The sequence below is a fragment of the Mustelus asterias genome, unplaced genomic scaffold, assembly GCF_964213995.1.
Source record: "Mustelus asterias unplaced genomic scaffold, sMusAst1.hap1.1 HAP1_SCAFFOLD_42, whole genome shotgun sequence".
NCBI lineage: Eukaryota > Metazoa > Chordata > Chondrichthyes > Carcharhiniformes > Triakidae > Mustelus > Mustelus asterias.
In genome coordinates, this window is record NW_027590119.1 from 1,902,936 (window position 1) to 1,921,259 (window position 18,324).

The 18,324-nt window shown below is 45.3% G+C and overlaps 2 protein-coding genes across 2 annotated transcripts in view; both read right to left on the bottom strand.

Moving 5' to 3' along the window:
- LOC144482794 (uncharacterized) overlaps nucleotides 1-18,324 on the bottom strand; it is a 442,920-nt gene that overhangs the window by 14,200 nt on the left and 410,396 nt on the right. The window lies entirely within an intron of this gene.
- The window catches only part of LOC144482728 (uncharacterized), a 59,101-nt gene continuing 40,813 nt past the window's right edge, over nucleotides 37-18,324 (bottom strand). The window contains exons 3-5 of the mRNA XM_078201568.1: nucleotides 14,381-15,336; nucleotides 4,708-6,468; nucleotides 37-1,087 (exon numbers count right to left, since the gene is read on the bottom strand). Of these exons, the coding sequence (XP_078057694.1) occupies nucleotides 5,523-6,468; nucleotides 14,381-15,336 (1,902 nt within the window). The 3' untranslated portion in view covers nucleotides 37-1,087; nucleotides 4,708-5,522. The remainder of the gene's footprint in view (nucleotides 1,088-4,707; nucleotides 6,469-14,380; nucleotides 15,337-18,324) is intronic.

An 18,324-nucleotide genomic window follows, 5' to 3' on the forward strand; every position in this document is an offset into this window, starting at 1 on the left:
GGGTAAACACAGTAAGAAGTTTCACAACACCAGGTTAAAGTCCAACAGGTTTATTTGGTAGCAAAAGCCACACAAGCTTTCGGAGCCCCAAGCCCCTTCTTCAGGTGAGTGGGAATTCTGTTCACAAACAGGGCATATAAAGACACAGACTCAATTTACATGAATAATGGTTGGAATGCGAATACTTACAGCTAATCAAGTCTTTAAGATACAAACAATGTGAGTGGAAAGAGCATCAAGACAGGCTAAAACGATGTGTATTGTCTCCAGACAAGACAGCCAGTGAGACTCTGCAGGTCCAGGCAGGCTGTGGGGATTACAAATAGTGTGACATGAACCCAATATCCCGGTTGAGGCCGTCCTCATGTGTGCGGAACTTGGCTATCAGTTTCTGCTCAGCGACTCTGCGCCGTTGTGTGTCGTGAAGGCCGCCTTGGAGAACGCTTACCCGAATATCAGAGGCTGAATGCCCGTGACTGCTGAAGTGCTCCCCAACAGGAAGAGAACAGTCTTGCCTCGTGATTTTCGAGCGGTGTTCATTCATCCCTTGTCGCAGTGTCTGCATGGTTTCCCCAATGTACCATGCCTCGGGACATCCTTTCCTGCAGCGTATCAGGTAGACAACGTTGGCCGAGTTGCAAGAGTATGCACCGTGTACCTGGTGGATGGTGTTCTCACGTGAGATGATGGCATCTGTGTCGATGATCCAGCACGTCTTGCAGAGGTTGCTGTGGCAGGGTTGTGTGGTGTCGTGGTCACTGTTCTCCTGAAGGCTGGGTAGTTTGCTGAGGACAATGGTCTGTTTGAGGTTGCGCAGTTGTTTGAAGGCAAGAAGTGGGGGTGTGGGGATGGCCTTGGCGAGATGTTCGTCTTCATCAATTACATGTTGAAGGCTCCGGAGGAGATGCCGTAGCTTCTCCACTCCATTTGCTACCAAATAAACCTGTTGGACTTTAACCTGGTGTTGTGAGACTTCTTACTGGATATCATCAACAGCGTAAGAGGTTTAACAACACCAGGTTAAATTCCAACAGGCAGCAAAAGCCACACAAGCTTTCGGAGCCCCTTCTTCATGTGAGTGGGAATTCTGTTCACAAACGGGGCATATAAAGACACAGACTCAATTTACATGAATAATGGTTGGAATGCGAATACTTACAGCTAATCAAGTCTTTAAGATACAAACAATGTGAGTGGAGAGAGCATCAAGACAGGCTAAAAAGATGTGTATTGTCTCCAGACAGGATAGCCAGTGAAACTCTGCAGGTCCAGACAGGTTGTGGGGATTACAAATAGTGTGATATGAACCTTCAACCGATGCTATACACTAGATACATCGATGACATTTTCTTCCTTTGGACTCATGGTGACCAATCACTGAAACAACTATATGATGACATCAACAAGTTCCATCCCACCATCAGACTCACCATGGACTACTCTCCGGAATCAGTTGCATTCTTGGACATACGCATCTCCATTAAGGAATAGTAATAATAGTAATAATTCATCTCTCCCCTCTCACCTTAAACCTATGGCCTCTATTTTTAGACTTCCCTACCTTTGGGAAAAGATATTGGCTATCTAGCTGATCTATGCCCCTCATTATTTTATAGACTTCTATAAGATCACCCGTAAGCTTCCTACGCTCCAGAGAAAAAAGTCCCAGTCTATCCAGCCTCTCCTTATAACTCAAACCATCAAGTCCTGGGAACATCCTAATAAATCTTTCCTGCATTCTTTCTAGCTTAGTAATATCCTTTCTATAATAGGGTGACCAGAACTGTATACGGTATTACAAGTGTGGCCTTACCAATGTCTTGTGCAACTTCAACAAGACGTCCCAACTCCTGTATTCAATGTTCTGACCAATGAAACCAAGCCTTCTTCACCACCCTGTCCATCTGTGACTCCACTTTCAAGGAGCTATGAACATGTACCCCTAGATCTCTTTGTTCTATAGCTCTCCCCGATGCCCTACCATTAACTAAGTCCTGCCCTGGTTCAATCTACAAAAATGCATCACCTCGCACTTATCTAAATTAAACTCCAGCTGCCATTCGTCAGCCCACTGGCTCAATTGATCAAGAACCCATTACAATCCGAGCTAACCTTCTTCACTATCAATTACGTCACCCACCTTGGTGTCATCTGCAAACTTACTAATCATGCCTCCTAAATTCTCATCCAAATCATTAATATAAATGACAAATAACAGTGGACCCAGCACCGATTCCTGAGGCACACCGCTGGTCACAGGCTCCAGTTTGAAAAACAACCACCTACAATCACCCTGTCTTCTGTCACCAAGCAATTTTGTATCCATTTAGCTCCCTCACCCTGGATCCCGTGAGATTTAATCTTATGCAACAACCTATCATGCGGTACCTTGTCAAAGGCCTTGCTAAAGTCCATGTAGACAACATCAACTGCACTGCCCTCATCTACCTTCTTGGTTACCCCTTCAAAAAACTCAATCAAACTTCTGAGACATGATTTTCCACTCACAAAGCCATGCTGACTGTCCCTGATCAGTCCTTGCCTCTCTAAATGCCTGTACATCCTGTCTCCCAGAATACCTTCGACCAGCGTACCCACTACAGATGTGAGGCTCACCAGCCTGTAGTTCCCAGGCTTTTTCCTGCAGCCCTTTCTAAACAAAGGCACAACATTTGCCACCCTCCAATCTTCAGGCACCTCACCTGTGGATGTCAATTCAAATATCTCTGCTAGGGGACTCGCAATTTCCTCCCTAGCCTCCCACAACGTCCTGGGACACACTTCATCAGGTCCCGGGGATTTATCTACCTTGATGCGCTTTAAAACTTCGAGCACATCCTTCTCTGTTATGTGCACACTTCTCAAGACATCACTATTTATTTTCCCAAGTTCCCCAACATCCATGCCTCAACAGTAAATACTGATGAGAAATATTCATTTAGGATCTCACACACCTCTTGTGGGTCCGCACATAGATGACCTTGTTGATCCTTTAAAGACCCTACTCTCTATACTCTGCATTTGTAGAATCTCTGGATTATCCTTTGCCTTATCTGGTGGAGTGGACTCGATGGGCCGAATGGCCTTACTTCCGCTCCTATGTCTTATGGTCTTATGGTCTTATCTGCCCAAGCAATCTCATGTCTCCTTTTTGCCTTCCTGATTTCTCTCTTAACTCTACTCCTACACCGTCTATACTCTTCAAGGGATCCACTTGATCCCAGCTGCCTATGCATGTCATGTGCCTCCTCCTTCTTCTTGACCAGGGCCTCAATATCCCAAGTCATCCAGGGTTCCCTACTTCTACCAGCCTTACCCTTCACTCTAAGAGGAATGTGCTTATCCTGAACACTGGTTAACACACTTTTGAAAGAGTGCCACTTACCAGACGTCCCTTTGCCTTCCCACAGACTCCCCCAATTAACTTTTGAAAGTTCCTGCCTGATACCATCAAAATTGGCCTTGCCCCAATTTAGAATTTTAACCTTTGGGCCTGACCTACCGTTCTCTATAGCTATCTTAAAACTAATGGTCACTGGTCCCAAAGTGATCCCTCACTAACACTTCTGCCACCTGCCCTTCCTTATTTCCCAAAAGGAGGTCAGGTTTTGCCCCTCTCTAGTCAGACCATCCACATACTGAATGAGAAATTCCTCCTGAATACACTCAACAAATTTCTCTCCATCCAACCCTCTAATACAATGGCTGTCCCAGTCAATGTTGGGAAAGTTAAAAACTCCGACTATTACCATCCTATTTTTTGGAGCTATCTGTAATCTCCTTACATATTTGCTCCTCAATTTCCCACCGACTATTTGGGGGCCTATAGTACAATCCTATCAAAGTGATTTCCCCCTTCTTATTACTCAATTCTCCCCATACAGACTCAGTGGGTGAACCCTCGGATATATCCCCTCTCAATACTGCTGTGGTGTTTTCCCTCATCAAAAGTGCAGCTCCCCCTCCTCTTTCACCTCCTGATCTATCTTTCCTCTAGCATCTGTACCCTGAAACATTGAGCTGCCAGTCCTGTCCCTCCCTCAGCCATGTTTCAGTAATAGCTATAATATCCCAGTCCCATGTACCCATCCATGTCCTGAGTTCATCTGCCTTGCCTGTCAGGCCTCTTGCATTGAAATAAGTCCAGTTTAATCTGGACCTCCCTTGCTCTCTGCTCTGCTTTTGCCAGACCTGTCCAGTACTAGGATTACTGACACTGTCTTTACTATTTAATGTGCTCTCTTTAACTTCTGTCCTCAACCTTCTCTTCTGTCTTCCTATTGCTTTGGGTCCCACAGCAGCCCCCCCCCCCCCCCCCCCCCCCCCCCCCCGCCAAACTAGTTTAAACCCTCCAGAGTGGCTCTTGCAAATCTCCGCGCCAGGATGTTAGTCCCCCTCCAGGTTCAGGTGTAACCCGTCCCTCTTGAACAGGTCACCCCTTCCCCAGAAGAGATCCCAATGATCCACAAATCTAAATCCCTGCCCACCTGCACCAGCTCTCAAGCCACACATTCATCAGCCTCATCTTCCTATTCCTACTCTCACTAACACGTGGCACCGACAGTAGTCCAGAAATTACTACCTTTGAGGTCCTGCACTTTAGTCTGCTGCCTAACTCTCTAAATTCACTCTTCAGGACCTCATCCCTTTTCAAAATGTATGTGAAAACTTTCCCCACATGTTTCCCCGAACCTTATCACCTCTCACCTTGTGCCCACTTGTAGTCGACCCTTCTCCTCTGGGGAAAAGCCTCTGACAATCCACCCTACATTTGCTTCTCATAGTTTTGTGGAGGTCACTCCTCAGCATCCGTCTTTCCAGTGAAAACAATCTGAACTTGTCCAACCTCTTCTTGTACCTTAAATCCTCCAGACCAGCAACATACCCTTTGACCCTCAGGAAAGGCTAGGGCTGTTTTTCTCGAGGACAGAGAAGACTGAAGGGTGACCTGATGCAACTCTTTAAGCTTATGAAGGGGTTCAATAATCCAATAGGTATTTCAGGAGAAACCTCTTTACCCAGCGAGTGGTGAGAATGTGGAACTCACTATCACAGCGAGTGGTTGAGGTGAACAGCATGAACACATTGAAGGGGAAGCTAGACACATACATGAGGGAGAGAGGAATAGAAGGATATGCTGATGGGGGGAGATGAAGAGGGGTGGGTGGAGGCTCATGTGGAGCATAAATACTGACATAGACCAATTGAGCCGACTGGCCTGGCCCTGTGCTGTAGACTCAATGGAACAGAGACAAATGTATCTACCTGTAGTATAGAAAAAACACTATTTACTACCCAGGATAAAATAAATGTCCTTCATCAACTTTTGTGGATCGTTTCAGTGGAGATGTGCTCTCCCAGGCTCAAACAGCATCAGCCCACTGGAAGCAAAGTTGTGAGACCGGCCAGTTCAGCAGAAAGAAACCCTCCGATCCTCCCACTTCACAAACAGTCAGAGTGAACATGGTTCTGTCCTGGGTGTGATTAACAGCAGCAATAACAGTAGAATCCAACCACTGTCATCAATTATGAACTCGCTGGTGTCTCACCAGGGTAGATAACTGAGTGAATTCTTTCCCACAGTCAGAGCAGGCGAATGGTCTTTCCCCAGTGTGGACTCGCTGGTGTCTTCTCAGGTTGGACAAATCTCGGAACTGCTTCCCACAATCAGAGCAGGGAAATGGTCTCTCCCCAGTGTGAACTCGCTGGTGTTTTTGCAGAGTGGATGAATCTTTGAATTTCTTCGCACACACTGTGCAGATGAACGGCCTCTCCTCAGTGTGAATTCGGTGGTGTGTCAGCAGATGGGTTGAATTTTTGAATCCCTTCCCACAGTCAGAACAGATGAATGACCTCTCCTCGGTGTGAACCTGTCGGTGTCGTATCAGGTTGGATAACCATCTGAACCTTCTTGCGCAGTGAGAGCAGCTGAATTGTTTCTGCTCAGTATGAACTCGCTGGTGTGTCTGCAGGTTGGATGACTGAGTGAATCCCTTCCCACACTGAGAGCAGGTAAACGGCCTCTCCCCAGTGTGAGCTCGCTGGTGTGTCAGCAGATCGGAGAACTGATTGAATCTCTTCCCACACTCAGAGCAGCTGAATGGCCTCTCCCCAGTGTGAATTCGCTGGTGTGTCTGCAGGTTGGATAACTGAGTGAATCCCTTCCCACACTCAGAGCAAACAAATGGCCTCTCCCCAGAGTGAACGCGCTGATGTATCTTCAGGGTGGATGAATGTTTGAAACCTTTCCCACATGCAGTGCAGGTGAATGGCCTTTCCTTAGTGTGAATTCGCTGGTGTGTCAGCAGGTGAGATGAATTTGTGAATCCCTGCCCACAGTCAGAGCAGGTAAACGGCCGCTCCCCAGTGTGAATGCGCCGATGAGTTTCTAGTTTTGAGGGGGTTATGAATCTCTTTCCGCAGTCCTCACATTTCCATGGTTTCTCCGTGGTGCAGGTGTCCTTGTGTCTCTCCATGTTCAACAATCAAATTAGGTTTCTGCACACAGGACACCCGGCTCCAAATGGGAATGTTTTTTCAAGCTGTGTAACTGGTTAAAACTGGAACACTCAGTTCAGAGTGTGTGTGTTGATGCTTTTCTCGTCACACTGATAGTTAATAACTGCTGAAGCTGATAGAGCAGACAATTATTTCTCCATCTAGATTCAGAGGCCACTGATGTTCACTTTGCAATGAATCAACTGAATCTTTCAGATCCTGATGCGACGTTTGATTTGAGATTTCTGGCTTAAATCCCCACTTCTAACACCTGTAAAAGAAGTTGACAAAAGTAATCAGCGTTAGTACAGGATAGAAATTCAGAACAGACTATTCTAGTTTCTCTGGAGCATTTTTTCCTCTCTCATTCCCCAAAATCTGTAAATTTCATTCGCACACATTGGGAGGCAATGCCCGAGTGGTATTATTGCTAGATTATTCATCCAAAACTCAGCTAATGTTCTGGGGACCCAGGTTCGAATCCCACCACAGCAGACGGTAGAATTTGAATTCAATAAAAAAAATGTGGAATTAAGAATCTATTGATGATTGTGAAACCATTGTCGATTGTCGGAAAACCCCATCTGGTTCACTAATGCCCTTTAGGGAAGGAAATCTGCCACCCTCACCTGGCCTGGCCTACATGTGACACCAAAGCCACAGAAATGTGTTGGTTCGCAACTGCCCTCTGAAACAGCCCAGTGAACCAATCAGTTCAAGGGCAATGAAGGATGGGCAATAAATGCTGGCCAGCCAGTGATGCCCATGTCTCACGAATGAAGAAAAAAGAACTCTCCCTCCATTCTCATTCTGCTGGATCTAAGATTCACCCTCCCAGTTTTCCTGAAGAGGCTGATTGACAGACCTGGGCCAATCTTTCCAGAGTCTGCAGCCTCCCTGGATTCACTTCCTTTCCCTTCAGTTGCTGCAAGTCCCCAATTTTCCCCAGAATGAGAAAAGAAATGGAAAGGGGAAGAAAAGAAAGTATTTTACTCACAGATTTTGGCCTCTTTTAAGGAGACAGGAGGAAATTTCAGTCTGTGTGAAGTTCAACCTGCATTGTCACAAAGCCCGCGCCCTGGATTGTCTGGAGGGCCACAGTCCTTCCGGTCCTCCAACTCTTCCCATGGGTCAACAATTCAGCATGAACGTCAGAGGGTGGGCTCTCCCCCGGAACATTCGCAACTTCCCCTCTCCATTAGACATGCGCAGTCCCGGGCCGGGGGGAGGGGGAGATCACAGAGCGGCTTCTCGCTCTGGCCGGAGCCGTCAGCCGGTTGCCTGGAAACCTTGGCTCGATGTGTGTCGGGGGAGGGAACAATGGGTGGGGGCGGGGCTCCCGGGTCCGCGCGCCCGGGCCTGCGCACTGGAACCCGGAGACGTCACCGCGTAGCAGTGTGATTCTTATTGGCTATTCAGGCACGCCTCCATTGTGACGTCAGAATACGGAAATTGTCCAATGAGCTTCCGACTGAAACTCCCTCCTCTGGACAACATCTGGGAGGTAATCAATGTTTCCCCCTTTCCATTTCTTTCCTCATTCTGGGGGAAATTGGGGACTTGCAGCAACTGAAGGGAAAGGAAGTGAATCCAGGAAGGCTGCAGACTCTGGAAAGCTTACAGACGAACATCGGAATTAGGAGCAGGACTCGGCCCAGGTATCTTTTTCTTTCTCTCTCAAAGATATTGACATCCTTTAGCCCCCTCAGTTTGACACATTTATTTATGTGGCTAATAGGATGGCCTCTTACCCAATGTTCACAATTAAAGAGGGAGTTTTCCCAGGAGAAAGCTAACATTTAAATGAACAGAAAATTTATATGGTACAGAGATATGTATAATGTAGTTATATTGCATCTACTACGTTATTTATGATCCCTTATTTCTTGTCTTGAAATATATAGCAATGTGGCTACTTTATTTATTTCCAGTGATGGAGACATTACAACATAGAATGGATCAGTTTGGCAATACAGATCCATGCCAACTCTCTGTAGAGCAATTCAGTCAGTCCCATCCCCTCTCTATATTCCCATTCCCCTGAGTTTCACGTCACAATGGAATGGGGTGAGAGTGCCAGATAATCTGAGACTGGGGTGGAGTTGTGCAATGTCACTGAGGAGGAACAAAGCGGTCTTGACGATGATGTGGATATGTGGCTGGAAGCTCATCTTGGGGTGAAATATTTCACCATGGTTGTGAACAGCCTTGTTCAGCCTCAGACAGTTCCCAGGAAGAGGGAGAGAGTTTTTAAAAAAAGATTATTTATTAGTCGCAAGTAAGGCTTACATTAACATTGCAATGAAGTTCCTGTGAAATTCCCCTAGTCGCCACACTCCGACGCCTGTTCGGGTCAATGCACTTTTTTAACCAGCACATCTTTCAGTTGCTGGTGAGGGAGTGGAGTTTGTATTCAGACTGAAGACAATGGGTTCAGTTTTCCCAGTATTTATACAAAAGAAATTTCTGTTCTTTTAGTACTGGAAGTCAGATAAGTCAGGATGGTGTGTGAGTTGGAGGAACTTGGAGGTGATGGTGTTTATATCCACCTGCTACCTTGGTCCTTCTAGATGCTGGAGGTTGAGGGTTTAGGAGATTCTGTCAAAGTTCTTGTCAAGATGCAGATGTTTAAATCCCTCTTTTTCACCCCAGCCACTCCTACTTCTCTCTGTCTCCTCCCACAGTGCCACAGTGGGTCTTGTGTAGACCCAGACTGTGTGGCAGGGTCCCTTCCCTGAAGGACATCAATAAACCAGTTGTGTTTTTATGACAATTCAGCAGCTTTCATGGTTACCTTTTCCTCACGCTGACCCCACAAATTACCAGATTACCAGATTCATTCAACTCAAATTCACAACCCACCTTTGCGTTTTTGTGGGTTCTTTTTCACTCTGTTTTCTGTTTTAAATCAATTTTGCACTGTTTTAGAAGAGGGGGATTTGCAGTTGAGAAACTGAAACCAAACATGACATCAGAACCTGATGGAGTCGGCCAATTTATTGTAACCTGAATATCATTGTATTTTGAACATGGAAGAAAAAAGCGCCATTCACAGTGGAGAGAAAATGTACACGTGTTCTTTGTGTGGAGAATCATCTGGCCTTGAGGAACATAGTTGCAGTCACAACAGGAAAATAGCATGTGAGGATTGTGGGAAGGAATTCAATTACCCATCCCTGCTGGAAATTCATCGACGTAGTCACACTGGGGAGAGGCCATTCACCTGTTCCCAGTGTGGGAAGGGATTCACTCAGTTATCCAGCTTTCATATACACCAGAGGACTCATGCTGAGGAGAGGCCATTCACCTGCTCCCAATGTGGGAAAGGATTCAATTAGTCATCCAACCTCGCAACACACCAGCAAGTTCAACACTGGGGAGAAACCGTTCACCTGCTCTGAATGTGGGATGAGATTCGCTCACTCATCCACTCTGTTGATACAGTACAAACTCACACTCAGGAGAAGCCATTCACTTGCTCCCTGTGTGGGAAGGGATTTGCTGACTTAACCAATTTGTTGAAACACCAGCAAGTTCACACTGGGGAGAGGCCATTCACCTGTTCCCAGTGTGGAAAGGGATTTGTTCAGTCAGCCACTTTGTTCACACACCAGTGAATTCACACTGGGGAAAGGCCATTCACCTGCTCTGTGTGTGGGAAAGGATTCAGTCGGTTATCAACTCTCCTGACACACCAGCGAGTTCACACTGGGAGAAGTCATTCATCTGCTCTGTGTGTGGGAAAGGATTCAATCACTCATCCAACCTAGCAATACACCAGCGAATCCACACAGAGGACAGGCCATTCATCTGTTATGTGTTTAGGAAGCGATTCAATCAGTCATCTAAACTAGCAATACATCAGTGGGTTCACAGTGGGGAGAGACCATTCACCTGTTTGTAGTGTGGGAAGGGATATGCTACCTCATTGAATCTTCTGACACACCAGCGAACTCACAAGTAACTGTTGTGACTGGATTTCAAATTAGGGAGAAACCGTGAAAATGTGGAGACTGTGAGGAGAGTTTCAGTTATCCGTCAGAGCTGGAAGCTCAACGAGGATTCTTTGTTGATAGAGGTTTTCTACAAGCTACTCTGAGACTTGTCATCTCTCTGGAAGTTTCAAGGCAGTCTATACTCATTATAGCAAGTATATTTATAGTTGCTAACTATTTAAAGTGGGATTTACATTGGTAAGAGGAATGTTGCTTATTTGGAACTGAAATTGTGATAAGTTAGAAATTAAAGTTCTTTCCTTTCACTTTTAAATATTATTCAACTGTTAATAGTCAAACTGTTTCATTTGTTGGAATTATATTTGAACTTTTATTTAAAAACGTTTATTTTACCATGAAAAATCCCTAATTTGTCAGTGGAATCATTCCTGGAGTGAAGCATTCTATCCTCACACTTATGCCAAAATAGAAAAATTGTTGGGGTCTACTCTAATTTTCTAATGTAATTTAGAGGTTCTGGTCCAGGACTCTAACCGAAGGGATTCACTCAATCATCCACACTGCAAACACTCTGGTTTCACACTGGGGAGAGACCTTACAAATGCCCAGACTGCGGGAACTGCTATAAAAGTAGTGAAGAACTGATGTCTCACCAGCGTATTCACACTGATGAGAGACATTCAGATGCTTTTACTGTGAGCCTGGGTTCAGGGGATCATCTCAACTCACTGTACCCCAGTGAGTTCACACTGGGGAGAGACCGGGTCCCGATGGACTTAATCCTGGGATCTTAAGTGCGGCTATTGAGATAATAGCAAAATTTTGCAGATGCTGATAATCTGAAATAAAAACAGAAAATTGGAAAAACTCAGCAGGCCTGGCAGTTTCTGTGGAGAGAGAAACAGAGTTAATGTTCGAGTCCGAATGTCTGTTCTTTAGTTGAAGAGGGGTAGAAATGGTGAGTGAGATAGTGACACTGACATCAACTATCAGCGCAGGATACAAATTCAGAACAGACAATTCCACTTTCTCGGAACATTCTTTCCTCTCCTTCACCCAAACATGTGGTTCAATCAAACAAAAAGACCAAAATCGGCAACAAAGTACCAATAGAATCCCCCTCCCCAGGGCCACCTGGGCACAGACAAGGTCACAGAAGATCAGTCGGCAGCCAGAGTGACCCCTGCCTCCCCATTCAGCCCCTCCGATCCTGGATCTACAGATTACTGTTTTAACCAGGGTCTAGAGCAGGTCCAGGAGAAGATCCTTCCACTCACCCACCCCCTCCACACTTTACAGCCTTCTGGACTCAACATTCAGTCCAGCAGTTTCAGAGAGTGAACTCTCAGCCCGTTCTGTTTCTTTGTCTTCGATTGTTTCATTTTTCTTTCTTTCAGTCAGCAGCCCCCCTGCTCCAGGCACAGCTTCTGTTTCTTTTCTCGCTCCATCTCCATTCCCTTTGGCTCTGGGGGGATTCACTTTTCTCTCATTCGATCTCTCCTGTCTTCCACCCGCCCCTTTCTCCAAACCTGTTACATTTCTAACTTTTCCCAGTTCTGGTGAAAGGTCACAGACTTGAAATGTTAACTGTGTTTCTCTCTCTGCACAGATGCTGCCTGACCTGTTGAGTTTTTTTTCCAACATACCATTTGCCTTTTTTACTGTCTTTTACACCTGCATGCTTACCTTCAGTGATGAGTGTACGAGGACACCCAGGTCTTGTTGCATATTTCCTCCTCCTACTTCTTGGCTATTCAGATAGTAATCTGTCTTCCCGTTTTTGCTCCCAAAGTGGATGACCTCACATTTATCCAAATTATACTGCATCTGCCAATCATTTGCCCACTCACTCAACTTGTCAAATTACACTGAAGGATTGCTGCATCCTCCTCACAGCTCACCCTCCCACCTTGCTTTGTGTCATTAGCAAATATGGAGATATTGCCTTTAGTTCCCTCATTTAAATCAATAATATATATGTAGTAAATAGCTGGGGTCTCAGCTCTGATCCCTTCAGTACCCTATTAGTCACTTCCTGCCATTTGGAAAAAGACCCATTTATCCCTACTCTTTGTTTCCTGTCTGCCAACTAGTTTTCTATCCATCTCAACATACTGCCCCAATCCCATGTGCTTTAATTTTACACGTTAATCTTTTTTGACTTTGTCGGAATTCTTCTGAAAGTCGAAATAAACCACATCCACTGGCTCCCCCTCATCAACTCGACTAGTGATATCCTCAAAGAATTCTAATAGTTTTGTCAAGCACAATTTCCCTTTCTGTGCGATCCTGCCACTGTTTTTCAAGTGTTTTGCTATAAAATCCTTGAAAATTGATTCTTGAATATTCCCCACTAACAGTGTCAGGCTTACTGGTCTATAATTCCTTACTTTCTCCCTACCCTCCCTTTTTAAATAGTGGGGCTACATTAGCTATCCTCCAACCTGTAGGAACTGTTCCAGAGTTTATAGAATCTTGGAAGTTGACCACCAATTAATCCACTATTTCTCAGGCATCTTCCTCATGTACTCTGGGATGCAAATGATCAAGTCCTGAGGATTTATAGGCCTTTAATCCCATCAGTTTCCCCAACACTAATCCTCGACTAATACTGATCTCCTTCAATTCCTTCCTCTCACTAAACCCTGTGTTCCCCAACATTTTTGTGTCCTCCTTTGTGAAGACAGAACCAAAGTATGTAGTCAGTTGGTCAGCCATTTCTTTGTTCTCCATTATAAATTCTCCTGTTTCTGACTGTAAATGACATTTGTCTTCATCAATCTTTCTCTCTTCATACACCAGTAGAAATTTTTACAGTCAGTTTTTATGTTCCCTGCAAGCTTACTCTCATATTCCATTTTCCTCTTCTTAATCAATTCCTTGGTCCTCTGTTGCTGAATTCTAAACTGCTCCCAATCATCAGGTCTGTTGTTTTCCTTGGCCAAATTGTATGTCTCTATCTTGGATCTAATGCTATCTCTAATTTCTCAGAATTCTCTGTGTTGTGTCTCACTGCAAAATCCCTAATTTTCCACTTTGGGAAGTTCATCACATGATGATATTTTGAGTCAGACCTGAAGCACTTGCTAATTGTTCCCCAGTCATTCCCGGGGTTCATTTGTTTATTAATGCTGTTCCAATCTGTCTTTTGTTGTGATATCCAGATCTGCTATAGCTGCTTTCACCCCCTACAAAAGCTGTCAAAGTCTAACCATGTTTCATAACCATTCAGTAGATCATCTATCTTGTCAATCTCATCATTGAACCCAAACAGAAGATCCAAATCTTTATCAGTGTCCAAATCTTTATCAGTGTCTAACTGACGGACATCCAGCTCACAAAATACTTTGCTTCTGATTTTCCTTTTGCTGGGAAGTGACAATGCCAAGGCCAGACCTTGTTTCCCCCTTGGTAGGGATGTAACCAGTATCCACATCTCCACTTTCACATGGTTCAGACTCTGAGAGCAGCAGCGGGTAATCAGACCCTGACAATTCCCACTCACTTTCAGCCATTTCTCACAAAAGCTGTTGGGATTGCAAAACTTCTGTCTGAAAAATATTTCCCTTTAGCTTCCAATCTCCACCATTAGAAAATATTCCCTCTGACCATGTTACAATCCTGACAGCTTATGGTGAAGGAAGAAGTTGGAGCCAATCTTTATTTGGTACAGATTTATTTAGAGTGAAACTTCACAGGTATTTCTCTCTGAACTTCACACTATGTCAGTACATGTCTCTTTATTTGCATTCATAATCATCCAATCAATGCCCTCAATTTGTATGTACTTAATCTCAAATGATTTGGTTATCCCCAAGAGTCGGAGCAGATAATAAATCTAATCGGAGTGACTGCTGCGATGTCTCAGCAGAGGTTGAATCATTCAACGAATATGATTAACAGAAAAATCCCATCACAATAGTTACTTGTGAACTCGCTGGTGTGTCTGCAGAGTGGATGACTGAGTGAATCCCTTCCCACATGTGGAGCAGATGAAAGGTCTCTCCCCAGTGTGAACTCGCTGGTGTAACCGCAGGTTGGATGAGCGAGCAAAACCTTTCCCACAAACGGAGCAAATGAATGGCCTCTCCCCAGTGTGAACTCTCTGGTGTTTCAGCAGATTGGCTGAATGAGCAAATCCCTTCCCACACTGCGAGCAGGTGAATGGTCTCTCCCCGGTGTGCCCTTCCTTGTGTATTGCTAGGTTGGATGACTGATTGAATCCCTTCCCACATACAGAGCAGGTGTATGGTCTTTCCCCAGTGTGAATTCGCTGGTGCGTCCGCAGTGTGTGTGAGTGAGCAAATCCCTTCCCACACTGGGAACAGGTGAACGGCCTCTCCCCAGTGTGAACAGTCTGGTGTGTCAGCAAATTTGATGACCGACTGAATCCCTTCCCACATTGGGAGCAGGTGAACGGCTTCTCCTCAGTGTGAATTTGCTTGTGTAATGCAAGGTTGGATGACTGAGTGAATCCCTTCCCACACACAGAGCAGGTGAAAGGTCTCTCTCCAGTGTGCATTCGCTGATGTTTCAGCAGATTGGATGAGTAAGCAAATCGCTTCCCGCACTGGGAGCAGGTGAATGGTCTCTCCCCAGTGTGAATTCGCTGGTGTTTTACTAGGGTGGATGGGTGAGCAAAACCCTTCCCACACTGGGAGCAGGTGAATGGTCTCTCCCCAGTGTGACTGCGCCGATGAGTTTCCAGCAGGGATGGGTAATTGAATTCCTTCCCACAGTCTCTACATTTCCATGCCATCTCCCTGTTGTGACTGCAATTGTGTTCCGAAAGGCCAGATGATTGGTTGAAGTCTTGTCCACACAGAGAACATATGTATAGTTTCTCTCCACTGTGAACGGTGCTATTTTCTTCCACGTTCAAAATACAATGATATTCAGGTTACAATAAATCGGCCGATTCCATCAGGTTCTGATATATTGTTTGAATCCTCATCTTCTAAAACCCTGTGAAATTGATTAAAACAGAAAGAAGAGAGTAAGGGAACCCACAAAAATACAATGGTTGTGAAATTGAGCTGAATGAATCTGGGGCCAGCACTAGGGAAAAGTGACCATGAAAGCTGTTGGATTGTCATGAAAAACCCAACTGATTCACGAAGATAAAAGCAAAATACTGCGGATGCTGGAATCTGAAACAAAAACAGAAAATGCTGGAGAAACTCAGCAGGTGCATCCAGCTGCAGCTGCTAGCAAAGAATGTTAGGGAACTGGAGAAGGAGCTTGATGACCTCCATCTAATTCGGGAGAATGAGGAGTTTATAGACAGTAGCTTTAGGGAGGTAGTTACACCTAAGCAGCAGAGCACAGGAAATTGGGTTACTGTAAGGAGAGGAAATGGAAATGTGAAAGGACAGGCAGAGCAGGGTTCCCCAGTGGACATACCCCTCCACAACAGGTGTACTGAATAGGATACTGTTGTGAGAGATGCTTTACCTGGGACAAGCTGCAACAGCCGGAACTCTGATACTGAGTCTGGTTCTACAGCGCAAAAGGATGGGATGAAGAAGAGGAGAGCAGTAGTGATAGGGGACTCAATGGTCAGAGGTACAGACAGGAGGTTCTGTGGTCGGGACAGAGACTCCCGCATGGTTTGTTGCCTCCCAGGTGCAAAGGTCAGCGATGTCTCTGATCGCGTGCACAGCGTTCTAAAGTGGGAAGGTGATCAGCCAGATGTCGTGGTACATGTCGGTACCAATGACGTGGGAAGGAAGAGTGAGGAGGTCCTAAAGAGTGAGTACAAAGAGATTGGAAGGAAGTTAAAAAGCAGGACCCCGAGGGTAGTAATCTCAGGATTGCTACCTGAGCCACATGCCAGTGAGGGTAGGAGTAGGATGCTTGGGCGGATGAACACGTGGCTGAGGAACTGGTGCAGGGGGCAGGGTTTCCAATTCTTGGATCATTGGGACCTCTTCTGGGGCAGGTGGGACCTGTACAAGAGAGACGGGTTACACCTAAACTACAAGGGGACCAATATACTTGCAGGGAGATTTGCTAGTGTTATTGGGGAGCATTTAAACTAGATTTGCAGGGGGATGGGAACCAGAGTGCCAGAGCAGATAGTGGAGCAGGGGTAAAAAGACAGGTTAGTTCAAGCAAAATCACAAATGGAAGGGTAGAGTGTGGTGGAAATAATCTTTTGAGGTGTGTCTATTTCAATGCCAGGAGTATTGTGGGGCAGGCAGATGAGCTGAAGGCGTGGATAGACACATGGAAATATGACATTATAGCCATTAGTGAAACTTGGCTACAGGAGGGGCAGGACTGGCAGCTCAATGTTCCAGGGTTCCAATGTTTCAGGCGGGATAGAGGCGGAGGGATAAAAGGTGGGGGGTGGCATTGTTGGTCAGAGAAAATGTTACAGCGGTTCTCAGGCAGGATAGATTAGGGAGCTTGTCTACAGAGGCCCTACGGGTGGAGCTGAGAAACAAGAAAGATATGACCACATTAATGGGGTTGTATTATAGACCACCCAATAGTCAGCGAGAATTGGAGGAGCAAATCAGCGGAGAGATAGCTGACAACTGCAAGAAACACAAAGTTGTGATAGTAGGGGATTTTAATTTTCCACATATAGATTGGGACTCGCATACTGTTAAAGGTTTAGACGGGGTAGAGTTTGTAAAATGTGTTCAGGAGAATTTTCTACATCAGTATATAGAGATGCCAACTACAGAGGATGCGATATTGGATCTCCTATTGGAAAATGAGTTAGGGCAGGTGATGGATGGAAGTGTGAGGGAACACTTTGGATCCAGTGATCATAATGCCATTAGTTTCAACCTGATCGTGGATAAGGATAGATCTGGTCCTCGGGTTGAAGTTCTGAACTGGAAAAAGGCCAAATTTGATGAAATGAGAAGGGATCTGGGAAGTGTGGATTGGCACAGGCTGTTCTCTGGTAAGGATGTAAATGGAAAGTGGGAGGCCTTCAAAGGAGAAATTTTGAGAGTGCAGAGTTTGTATATTCCTGTCAGGATTAAAGGCAAAATAAATAGGAATAAGGAACCTTGGTTCTCGAGGGAGATTGTAACACTGATTAAGAGGAAGAGAGAGTTGTATGAAATGTACAGGCAGCAAGGAACAGGTCAGATGCTTGAGGAGTATAAAAAGTGCAAGAAGCTACTTAAGAGAGAAATCAGGAGGGCTAAAAGAAGACATGAGGTTGCTTTGGCAGACAGAGTGAAGGAAAATCCAAAGAGCTTCTATAGGTATGTTCGGAGCAAAAGGATAGTGAGGGATAAAATTGGTCCTCTTGAAGACCAGAGTGGTAGACTGTGTATGGAACCAAAAGAGATGGGGGAGATACGAAATGGTTTTTTTGCATCCGTATTTACTGAGGAAACGGGCATGGAGTCTACGGAAATAGGGCAAACTGGTAGGAAGGTCATGGAACCTTTACAGGTTAAAGGGGAGGAGGTGCTCGCTGTCTTGAGGCAAATCAGAGTGGATAAATCCCCAGGACCGGACAGGGTATTCCGACGGACCTTGAGGGAAGCTAGTGTTGAACTTGCAGGGGCCCTGGCAGACATATTTAAAATGTCAGTATTCACGGGGGAGGTGCCGGATGATTGGAGGGTGGCTCATGTTGTTCCGTTGTTTAAAAAAGGTTCCAAAAGAAATCCGGGAAATTATAGGCCAGTAAGTTTGACGTCGGTGGTGGGCAAGTTATTGGAAGGTGTGATAAGGGATAGGATCTACAAATATTTGGATAGACAGGGACTTATTAGGGAGAGTCAACATGGCTTTGTGCGTGGTAGGTCATATTTGACCAATCTATTAGAGTTTTTCGAGGAGGTTACCAGGAAAGTGGATGAAGGGAAGGCGATGGATGTTGTCTACCTGGATTTCA